This window comes from Typopeltis vanoorti, chromosome 2, assembly GCF_054136105.1.
Source record: "Typopeltis vanoorti isolate ZY-2024b chromosome 2, IOZ_Tvanoo_1.0, whole genome shotgun sequence".
Lineage (NCBI taxonomy): Eukaryota > Metazoa > Arthropoda > Arachnida > Uropygi > Thelyphonidae > Typopeltis > Typopeltis vanoorti.
In genome coordinates, this window is record NC_143550.1 from 26,039,307 (window position 1) to 26,052,191 (window position 12,885).

General features: G+C 34.5%; 1 protein-coding gene across 1 annotated transcript in view; it reads left to right on the forward strand.

Moving 5' to 3' along the window:
* Positions 1-12,603: 12,603 nt before the first annotated feature.
* Positions 12,604-12,885, forward strand: part of LOC150108890 (E3 ubiquitin-protein ligase RNF123-like) — a 660,886-nt gene continuing 660,604 nt past the window's right edge. The window contains exon 1 of the mRNA XM_090410696.1: positions 12,604-12,740. Within this exon, the coding sequence (XP_090266822.1) occupies positions 12,680-12,740 (61 nt within the window). The 5' untranslated portion in view covers positions 12,604-12,679. The remainder of the gene's footprint in view (positions 12,741-12,885) is intronic.

The window sequence follows — 12,885 nt, forward strand, 5'->3', positions numbered from 1 at the left end:
AGGACACACCCAATTTACAGATATAAAATACTCGTACTAGTAGTGGTAAGCAGTAGATGGCGTTGGTGTACACTGTAGATGATGGAGATAGAGGACTGTAGAGTATGTGCCCCTCCCTTGATGAGTTCTTGGACTCCTTGGAGATGTCACGGAATAATAATAATAATAATAATATTGGCTAAAGTAAGTCGGGGATAATAATATTAAATAAATAAAAAAAAAACTAGAAGAGTTAAGCAAAACAACAGAAGATCCTGAAATAAAGGGCGAATTGTGGTTTTGGTAGAAAATAAAATTAATATTGAATTGACCTATTCACAGTTATTTGATATGAACTGTTACTTGCTATTAATAACTTTAGCGAAAGCTTGCAAAACACCAGATAGTCTATTTTGGCTATTTCACTTTTTAAAGGATTAAACATATTTTTATAAATTTACAGAAAATGGTTTTTCTAAATCGAAAGAAACTGTCAAATATGTTAGAAAAGTGTAATTGCAATAAAATATAAGGAAATTAGAACAATGAAATGAAAAACATTTGAATAACTATGAAGGAGAAGATTCAAGTAAAAATATTCTGAACTGATTTCTGTCTAGTCTGTTTTGGCCAATATTCAAGTATAGTCACGACTGAAAAGATTTTTGAACATACTGTATGGATCTAGGTTGCTTTGCTTTAAGATAGGGAGAAAATCGCGATTAATGGGAATGATGCGGAGGGCCCTGACTTGTAGAAATAAGCATGTTATGGTTCCCTTGTATAGGGCTTTGATCTTTGATTACTGTGCGCAGATTTGGTCACCTGGTTTTCTAAAAGATGAAGAGGTATTGGAAAAGGTTTTCAGAGACGATTGACTAAGGTGATTTCTGGTCTCTGGAATGTTGAATACGAAGATAGATTGAAAAATGCAATTTGCAGAAATTGGCTGAGAGAGGAAATGATCGAGACACATTAGCTGCCCAATGGAAATCACAAAGAGTTCTTTCGTTAGGTGGCAAGTGAGAGAAAAATGAATACGAAAGACATCATCTTAATGAGTGACGATGATCACAAGGAGACAGAAGCGGATAAAATCATTGAGTTACTGAGTGACCGCTTTGCATGGGTATCATCCTAGTGGGGGTTAGTGCTCTAACCTATGTGACAAACACTAATGTGGGAAAAGAGTTGGATGAAATGGAGGTTCTTAGGACATTGCAGAATCTCAATGTAAATACAGCTGTGGAATTAGATGGGTTATAAGCTACAGTTTTTCAATAACGTGCATGGGAATTGGTAATGCCTTTGATTAGGCTCTTTAATTTAAGTCTCAGCTCTAGCAGAGTTCCAAGGTAATGGAAAGAGGGCAAAATAATTCCTCTGCATAAGGGAGATTCTAAGATCGCACTAGCAAATTATAGACCAATCAATATCTCAGGCGTGGCGATAAAAATACTAGAAAAATCGGTAAAAAAATTCAAGAAAGGGTAGATAAAAATATGATACTGTATGAGGGTCAACATGACTTTGTGAAGCATCAGTCATGCCTTAGTAATTTACTAACTTTTTATTATAGAGTAACAGATGAGTTGGATAAAGGAAATGGCTATACAATGATTTGACAAAGGCATTTCACAGAATACCACATGAAACTCTGTTACGCAAACTGGGACAAATGGGAATGGATATGACACTGGTTAAGAGGATAAGAGGGGGGGGGGTTGCTGGATAAATTTCAAAAAGTGGTATATGGAGGGGCAGAATGGAGGTGAAAACATGTGACTAGTGGTGTGCTGCAAGGTTAAGTGCTGAGACGATTGCTGTTTAATTTGCACATAAATGATATAGGAAATAACCTGAAATGAAATATTCAGTTGTTTGCTGATGATTAAGTAGAGTAATAATTAAAATAAGTAGGACTAATTATTATTATTAGTCCTGTGGAGAACTTACAGGACGATTTAAACATGCTGTTAGCATGGGTAAAAGTTAATCGGTGTCAGTTTAATGCCGAGAAATGTAAAGTTATGCATTTTGGGATAAATAGATTATAAGCTGTATCACACTGATGAAATTGTACTCCAGGAAATAGATGAAGCTAGAGATTTAGGGATGGTGGTAGACAGAGAGTTAAAGATTAGAGGACATATCGCTATCGTGCTAATGTAGCCCATACGATTACTTGGCTATTGAAGAACAAACTGACAAGTAGTGATGAGAAAGTTTTTCTTCCTCTTTATAAGGCCCTGATACATCCACACCTGGATTACTGTGCTCGGGTCTAGTCTCCGGGGTTTATTGGGGATGAGGAAGCAGTAGAGAAGATTCAGAGGCGAGTGAAATTAGCAAGATGGTGAGTGGTCTGTGAAATATTCCCTGTGAGAATAGATTGAGGGTGTGTGGATTGCAGAAGTTGGATGATAGAAGAAAAAGAGGAGATATGATAGAAACATTTAAGTTGCTTAAAGAGTTTCATAGGATTGATGTAGGGGATTCAGCACTTGGTAAGAGGGGGACGTGCGGTTAGTAGTGGTGTGAGGACTAGTTTTTTGCTTGGAGAGTTGTGAATGATGGAATAGGTTGTCAGAGTCAGTTGTGAGTGCTTTGTCTGTTAATGGGTTTAAGGAGAGGTATGATAGATTGGGTCTCACGCGATGAGCCTTCAGACTCCATGGAGGTACCTCTACAATAATAATAATAATAATAATAATAATAATAATAATAATAATAATAATAATAATATTAATAATTTGTCAAGGTAAGAAAAGAAAACTTATTTTATTTTAAGATTTTCTTAGCCTGATTGATAGCTTTTAAATATTTTGACTAATTACGTGCGTTTACGTTTGTACTTTTACAAGCAAATGTTAGGGGCGCCCTGTTATAGAATAAAGTATTATTCTCTTTTATCAATATACTTTGATATCGTAATAATATACTTTGATATCGTAAATATAAGCAAATAACAGCAGCAATTTTTCAAATATTTCATTAGTCAAGACATGCGTAAAAATATACTGTATAGGCTTATGATAGAGTACGTATTGCAAGCTGAAAAACAAGTGAGGTGAATGATTTAGTGTTCGATATGGGTGTAAAACATTCCCATCTGCGCTTCTGAATTTAAACCAGGGCAGATGATCAAGTAGAAAAAAAATATTTACATTAGATATGAGAGTAGTATGGGTGGCGGTTCTGACCAGATCAAGATCAAGATAAGATAAGGAATTGTGACGTGATTGGTTGATGACGTCATTGTGTGCATGGCTTCATGGGTCTGGAATGTTTGGAATTTCCGTGTGGGCAACTGTGTCACTGGCTTCAGCTCTTGTGTTTTGGTTCGCGTATGGGATTATGGGTGATGGTAGAGATAAGGATTCGTGTTGTGATTGGTGGTGCCATTCTGACAAGATGAAGATCAAGATAAGATAAGGAATGGTGACGTGGGTGTGTGTTGTTTTCAGATGTAGATAAGTGACGTCATTTGTTATTTGTAAATAAGTGACGTTGTTGTTTTGAATGGAAAGGATGATATTAGTGGATAAGAAATCGTGTCGTGATTGGTGCTCACTTCTGACAAGATCAAGATCAAGATAAGATAAGGAATCGTGACGCGAATGTTTGTTGTTATTGAGTTTGGAATTTCGCTGGGCCCCTTCTGTCAGAAATATCACGTGGTGTGATGGGTGATATTTAGAGATAAGAATCGTGACGTTATGTCTTTGTGCGGTATTTTGGTTTGGGTATGGAATTGTGGGCTATGTTTTGAGATAAGATATCTTTCAATTTTCCCAGGGTGGGACACATCTGTCATTGTCGTCTATGGGAATTCTTAGAGTATGTCGTGATGGCGGGTGTGATTAGATTTTTCTGAATAATTAATTATATACTAGTGTCACTCAAACATACGGTTTTTTTTTTAATTATTTTATTTTATATAGATGTTTGTACTAATTTTCCAATACACTTGGGGTATTTGTTTCCTGTTAAAGGGTGGGAATTCTTAGAGTAAGTCGTGATGGCGGCAGCCTTTCGAGCTTTTCTGAATAATTAATTATATACTGATGTCACTCAACACACATACTTTTTTTTTTTCCATACCTCATCTGTATTTTCTTCTATATACATATTCTAATCAAGTTCATATTTTATTCATAATTCATCCGGATATTTTGATTTGTCTAAAAGTAAGATAAGGAATCGTGACGCGAATGTTTGTTATGAGATGTAGATAAGTGACGTCATTTGTTAGTTGTAAATAAGTGACGTTATTGTTTTGAATGGAAAGGGAAATATATTAGTGTATAAGAAATCGTCACAAACATACAGTTTTTTTTTTTTCTTCTCTAGATGGTTGTACTAATTTTCCAATACATTTTGGGTATTTCTTTCCTGTTAAAGTGTGGGAATTCTTAGAGAAAGTCGTGATGGCTCTCGTGTTTCGATCTTTTCTGAATAATTAATTATATACTTAAAGTACCTGTCCTTAAACACACACACACACACACACACACACACACACACACACACACACACACACACACACACACACACACACACACACACATTAGACATAAAAAATCGCTAATGTGTCCATGTTGATACTCTAATATATAACCTATGATTATTCTTATGGAAAAAAAAAAAACTATTCAGTATTAGAATTACGCTTACCAAACAACATGCGATCAGTTATGTTTAAGTTAAAAAAGTACTTACACCTTTCCAGATGACTCTTCGAAATTCGATTATTCCAAAATAGTTCAATTTTATATCCACAACACAACACAAACACAAAAACCACAAAGAATGAAATTTCTGTAAATACTGTAACCTGAACTAGTTACTTCGTCCTTTAGATTACGGAGCGTAGATGGTGAGGTTTCGTCATTGCAATATCCCCCAGCGAGCGCTTTTCTTCAAAGGGGATGACATGAGTCACATCCGTAAATTGGGAATTTATTTTCCAACACTGAATATTTCTCATTAAGTCTTTTACAGTAGGTTTTCTGAATATTCCAATTGTTGATTAACATGTATTCACAGAACACAAACACAAATCTGAAAAGAACATTTCACTTTTTCATTATAGCTTACTGTGGCTAACATATATTCACACCACAAAACACACAAAACATAGGAGTTGATAGATATTTCTGTAAATAACCAGAAAAGCTAGTGGACTACTTAATTTACTTTAGTATCCGTTTGGTTCTCTGTATTAATCTTTCCCACGGGTGTCCATCCTCGGTAGGAAGCTCTATGCGCTGTTTTGTTTAGGGTAAGTGTTATTTCCGGTTTCGAATTCCGATTGCTGTTAGAGTATGGAATTCAGACAAGTGAAATTTTTATTTATTTATTTTTTTTTTCAAATTGATTGGTTATTTTCTGTATTTTACTTTTACAGGTCATATTCTAACAGAATAACTGAGCAGAATTAACAAATATATAAAGTATATGAGACTTAGTTGAATATTTAATTTAGATTACTATCCGATTGGTTCGTTCTCTGTTTAATTCCTTCCCACAGTTGCTCATGCTATGTTTCCTAAGCTTGGTAGGAAAGTCTATGCGCCTTTTTGTTTAGGGTAAGTGTAATTTCCTGTTTCGAATTCCGAGTGCTGTTAAGGTATGGAATTCTGACAAGTGAAATTATTATTTTTTTTTTTCAAATTGAATGGCTATTTTCTGTATTTTACTTTTAAAAATCAGTTTAATTACATATTCTAACAAAAAAACTGAGCAAAATTAACGAATAAATAAAATGTGAATTTATTTTCCAACACTGTAGATTTCTCACGAATTTCAGATTTCAGAAGTAGATTTAGTAGATTTAGTAGAAGTAGACGTAGATTTCAGAAGTCGTATCTTAAAGATATCTCTCTCTTATCAGGTCGCCAACTTGTTGTACCTAGGTGAAAAATAGTGTGCGTGTGTGTGTGTGTGTAGTAACGTGTTGGTTTAAAATATCTAATGGCTCTGTAAAATAACCAAATTCTAGCAGTATTGTAATTTCAGGTGAAATCTTCTGCACTAAAATTCTGGTTATTAAAATAATACTCGATTTTTTTTTTTTTTTTTTTTTTTTTGCTTCCAAGAGTTGACAGTTTCTTGATATATTTGAGGGCTTGCATGAACAAATAAGACTTTTAACTCACTGAGTCAAAAAAAAAATATAAATAAAATAAAATAACAAAAATCTAGTTAGTTTGTGGCATTAAATTTTACAAGGAGAAAAACAAAAAAAAAATGTTGTGGTCTTACTTAAATTTGTATTTTGACTGTTGTCCTCTCAGCCCGACTCTTTTCTTTTTTTTTCACAGTTGGGATATTTATATATTTTAACACAATTATTATATTAGATATTCTTTCCAACACAAATAAATAATTATGTATTCTTATTTCAAATGAATATTAGCTCAGAAAGAAAGAAAGAAAATTGTAAAGAAAAAAAAATGTTTACCTTCAAATAACTATTTTGGAATCACAGCAAACAAGAAATTCATCACCTTTTCAAAGTTTTTAAATTCCTACCCATATTGTTTTCATCATTTGGTATCATTTAAATGAAGAACGGTTCTGGCTATAAAGTTTGTTAATGTTATTGATTTTTCTCTTCCAATGGAAGAGAAAAATCAATAACATTATTGTTATTGAAAAAAATCGTAGCGTGCAGATAACAATTTCCTTGTTATCTGCACGCTACGATACCTTTTTATTTTCTACAACAAACGTTTTTTGAGTTTAAGTAACGTGATTGGCTAAAATATCAGCTGTTTGTCTCTGTAAAATAATCAAATTCTAACAGTCGTATTGTTAGAATTTGGTACGACTGTTTTTTCTAGTCTGGTGAAGGTATCTACTTCAGATGTAGTAACAAATTGTCACTTATCACTTCATTTTTACTTTATTCACAAAACTACAAATCCGTTATTTGGTATGGTCTCTGTTTTTAATTCCCCCATTACTAGAATGTACGGGTGGTAAAGTTTTGAAATAAGTTTCGACTCGCAAGAAAAATAAAATGTTTACATTCAAATAACTATTTATGATCACAGCAAGCAAGAAATTCATCAGATTTTCAAAGTTTGGAAATTCATACCCATTTTGTTTTCATCATTTGGTATCATTTAAATGAAGAACGGGTATGGGTATTAAGTTTGTTAATGATTTTGATTTTTCTCTTCCAAAGGCGATTATTATTTGATATATACATGTTGATTCATTTGTTATCTGCATGCTACGATATCATTTTAATTTTCTACAATAAACTTTTTTAGAGTTTAAGTAACGTGATAGACTAAAATATCAGTTGTCTCTCTGTAAATAACCAAATTCTAGCAGTCGTATTGTTTGAATTTGGTACGATTGTTTTTCTAGTCTGGTGAAGGTATCTACAGATGTAGTAACAAAATTGTCACTTTTCAGTTCATTTGTACTTTATTCACCAAACTACAAATATGTGTTGTCAAGTTTTGAAAAAAAAAAAAAAAAAAAAAAAAAAAAGTTTCGACTGGCAGTGATATGTTTTTAAACTTTTATCATGTATAAATATCTTAAAAGAAAAGAAAAATGTACCTTCTTTTCTTTTTTACATCAAGCTTTTTTACGAGTTTGGAGCTGAAGGATCTTCCTCAGCCATAGCCAAGTTAGCCGGTCTTGGGCGCGGGCAGTAGGGTTTTTCCCGCCAGTTTATCTGGTGTTTTTCATCCCGCAAGCAGGCAAACCGGCCCCTTGAACACACAGGGATACAGCCAAGAATACCTTGAGGCATAGGAGTGACCATTCTATCCTCGTATTTCGGTTACGAAATCCAAGCATACTTGGAAGGCTGTGGGCCTTAAAGGCCTGTTAAAGCCATTGGGATAGATAGATAGACTAGCTTTTCTGGTTATTTACAGAAATATCTATCAACTCCTATGTTTTGTGTGTTTTGTGGTGTGAATATATGTTAGCCACAGTAAGCTATAATGAAAAATTGAAATGTTCTTTTCAGATTTGTGTTTGTGTTCTGTGAATACATGTTAATCAACAATTGGAATATTCAGAAAACCTACTGTAAAAGACTTAATGAGAAATATTCAGTGTTGGAAAATAAATTCCCAATTTACGGATGTGACTCATGTCATCCCCTTTGAAGAAAAGCGCTCGCTGGGGGATATTGCAATGACGAAACCTCACCATCTGCGCTCCGTAATCTAAAGGACGAAGTAACTAGTTCAGGTTACAGTATTTACAGAAATTTCATTCTTTGTGGTTTTTGTGTTTGTGTTGTGTTGTGGATATAAAATTGAACTATTTTGGAATAATCGAATTTCGAAGAGTCATCTGGAAAGGTGTAAGTACTTTTTTAACTTAAACATAACTGATCGCATGTTGTTTGGTAAGCGTAATTCTAATACTGAATAGTTTTTTTTTTTTCCATAAGAATAATCATAGGTTATATATTAGAGTATCAACATGGACACATTAGCGATTTTTTATGTCTAATGTGTATGTGTGTGTGTGTGTGTGTGTGTGTGTGTGTTTAAGGACAGGTACTTTAAGTATATAATTAATTATTCAGAAAAGATCGAAACACGAGAGCCATCACGACTTTCTCTAAGAATTCCCACACTTTAACAGGAAAGAAATACCCAAAATGTATTGGAAAATTAGTACAACCATCTAGAGAAGAAAAAAAAAACTGTATGTTTGTCACGATTTCTTATACACTAATATATTTCCCTTTCCATTCAAAACAATAACGTCACTTATTTACAACTAACAAATGACGTCACTTATCTACATCTCATAACAAACATTCGCGTCACGATTCCTTATCTTACTTTTAGACAAATCAAAATATCCGGATGAATTATGAATAAAATATGAACTTGATTAGAATATGTATATAGAAGAAAATACAGATGAGGTATGGAAAAAAAAAAAAAGTATGTGTGTTGAGTGACATCAGTATATAATTAATTATTCAGAAAAGCTCGAAAGGCTGCCGCCATCACGACTTACTCTAAGAATTCCCACCCTTTAACAGGAAACAAATACCCCAAATGTATTGGAAAATTAGTACAAACATCTATATAAAATAAAATAATAAAAAAAAGAAAAAAACCGTATGTTTGAGTGACACTAGTATATAATTAATTATTCAGAAAAATCTAATCACACCCGCCATCACGACATACTCTAAGAATTCCCATAGACGACAATGACAGATGTGTCCCACCCTGGGAAAATTGAAAGATATCTTATCTCAAAACATAGCCCACAATTCCATACCCAAACCAAAATACCGCACAAAGACATAACGTCACGATTCTTATCTCTAAATATCACCCATCACACCACGTGATATTTCTGACAGAAGGGGCCCAGCGAAATTCCAAACTCAATAACAACAAACATTCGCGTCACGATTCCTTATCTTATCTTGATCTTGATCTTGTCAGAAGTGAGCACCAATCACGACACGATTTCTTATCCACTAATATCATCCTTTCCATTCAAAACAACAACGTCACTTATTTACAAATAACAAATGACGTCACTTATCTACATCTGAAAACAACACACACCCACGTCACCATTCCTTATCTTATCTTGATCTTCATCTTGTCAGAATGGCACCACCAATCACAACACGAATCCTTATCTCTACCATCACCCATAATCCCATACGCGAACCAAAACACAAGAGCTGAAGCCAGTGACACAGTTGCCCACACGGAAATTCCAAACATTCCAGACCCATGAAGCCATGCACACAATGACGTCATCAACCAATCACGTCACGATTCCTTATCTTATCTTGATCTTGATCTGGTCAGAACCGCCACCCATACTACTTATGAGTATTTGTACATTCGAAAATTACAGATGACAAGAAGTTCTAAAAGAGAAACGAAATTGCACGACTACGTAAGAGTTCAAGTGCTTTATGCAAATGTGGTGAACTGTGTAAAAGCATGTTAAACCACAGCTAAGGCTGTCCGACATTTAACTACCACAGAAAGCTCAAAATTCAAAACATCGATATGAAAAGCAATAAGAAAATATGTACAAGCAGCATTACTTCCCTCGCATGCCTACAAATAAATCTTCACGGTTCTATTCTATCAGGATAAAGAACTTAACAGATTCATAAACAAGAGAAACACATTCGATTAGCTTTAATTTAAAAATCTTATAACGTCAATAACAAAATATGTACCTTTTCGACCAATTACAAAATGTTTGAAAAGATCGGAGCGAGAGAGCCGTAATACTTGTAGTCAACCCTGATGTTGACGAAATGCTAATTTCCCAACAGAACAGAACAGAACACTGGGCTTATCTAAATTATGTACCATGGAATCAAAAATTTTCCTGTGAGTGTGTACATAGATTATCATAGAGATATCAAATAAAATTTAGCAAAAATTGGGAAACATCGTGGATTTTAAATAGAAATCGTGGCGTAATCCTTACAATGGACAGCAAAGGCTATTCTGTTTTATGATTTAATGAGAACACACAGAATAGAGGTATAAATCTGAACGAATGTTTAGCATTAAATTCCCAAAATAAATTTATATTAAATGATGACACTATACTTCTACCTTTGAAAACAAGGAAATATAAGGGAAAGCAGTTTCGTTGATTCAGTCTCGTCTGAATGGAGACGCCAGGAAAAGGAAAGTTGTTCTGATAATCGTATATTAAGTCTCATCATCAGCAACAAAAAATTAAACTGAATTCTCGAGTCAAATTACAGCAGTGACTTTGAGTACATCAACAAGAAAATCAACTTCGACACATTTGCATTTACAGAAACACTAAAAGGAGAATTTGCAAGCCTAATCTAAATGCATCATCATCACTTCACTATACAAGCATTTAGCCACCTGGATGACACACGTCCTTGTCTCTGTGCTTTCATTATGTTTGAAAATTCCTGCGATTACACACTTTGAATACCCAAGAAGTTGAAGACCGATGGCAGAATGCTCGTAGGTTGGTGGAATGATGAAGTAATAATCTTAAGAAAACGCATTAATGCACTAACACGACAATATCAGACAACTTCAAACAAATCAAGATTTAAGGCAAACTAGACAAACCTAATATTACAAACGCGAAATGCGAATGAAAGAAAAAAAAATCTTCGATTGCATCGTATGCTTGGAACTGAGTAAAACAACACTTATAGTAGTATCAATCATTAAAAAATCGGATGGCTCTTACAGCTATTATAATAAACTGGCTTATTCCTGATGCGACAAATCAATAGATACAGACTACAGAGACTTAAACACTTTTAACGATGATGAAATTAAGTCTAATGAAATAGAGTCAATACTGAGGACAACGAATCCAAGAAAAAACCCTGCTGAGGACTAAAAAACTAGCAACATGCACTTATAAACGTTTCTTGAATTCCCTGCCTTAAAAAAAACATTCTTCCTGTAGGCATGTACTGAGATCCTGGAAGGTTGTAGGGCAGATGTCACTTCACCCATGCTCCAGTTGATCCCACAGATGTAATTGCGTGATTTATGGACGTAATATCACCACAGCCTTATGAAAAGGTGCATTGGCTTGCTGAAAGATAATGGTCGGTTCCATAGAAACGCAATAGTGTGAAGTTGCATTGTCTACAGTGTTCAGATACCTCTCGAAGTTAGCAGGCTGTTGCTGTAAATGTGTGGTTTGTGGACATGAACGTCACCACATTTAACTGGCCTCAAGAAAGCCCTGATCTCGACCCTATTGAACATCTGTGGGATGAACTGGAGCATCAGGTTAGGTGAAGGGACATCTGACCCACGATGGTCTAGGATCTCAAAACATGCCTACAGAAAGAATGGTTCAAAATTTCCTTTGATGGTTATCACACGTTTGTGGAAAGTATGCACCATTGGATTGTTGCAGTCATCGCAGTGGAAGGAGGTCCTACATCTTATTAAGATGGGTGCTATGGATTTTTGTTCCTCACACTATGGTGTCCGTTAGCTTTTTTCCAAACAGCGTATATGTATATATATATATAATACATCTCTAATGCCTTTTAATCCCCAAAGTTTCGAAGAACAGAGGAGGAGCTGGTCTCCATGCAGCTATAACTGATAGTGAGCTCTAGGCATTGAATGAATCAGGCTTTTAAGGGAAGATTACTGCATACAAGAGTCGCAATCCTGTGGTCCTAAACGTAACAAGTATGCATCGTCTGAAATAGTGTCAATTCTGTGGTCGATTATTTCCAGTTGAGGAGTTAAAACCAGTATTTGCTTGTGCTAAAGATCGACTAACTTGGAAACAGTCCTATTCTAGGCCTGTTCCCAACTTTACTAAGCTCCGGGAGAGGCCCAGAAAATATCCTTATTTTGAGCAAGTAAATTTAAACCTGCGAGAATGCAATGATTATTAAATATTTGTAATTTATAGGGAATAGTTTTGGCAGCGCATATTTTATGTTTTTAAGTTTCATATTTTTCTTTTGATGTTATAACTGCAGAGTAGAAATTTTACTTATTGTCTTAAGTTTTCGAAACAAATGGAAAATGTCCGAACCAGTATTTTAGTCATGCTCTCGGAAATCATTTGAACGATTCTATTTTATTTATTTATTATTGCTTTCATATTATGGCGCTCTTGGAAGAGCGTGTGGTTCACCAGCTGACTGGTTTCATCAGTTTGTTGTAAAGCGGAATGCTACGATATGGAATTAGATGGGATATCTTGTGATAGCTGGGAATTGTGTGGAACTTCGGATATTATTGGTTTGTATTAATTCTTCCGCTGTCAAGTAATTGGATTAATTACATTTTTAACACTGGAGAAGCATCATGTATAATATATAATGCATGGAGTTCTCATCTACTTATTACTAGGCTTAGTGTATAAGAACAATTTTGAAAGTGAATT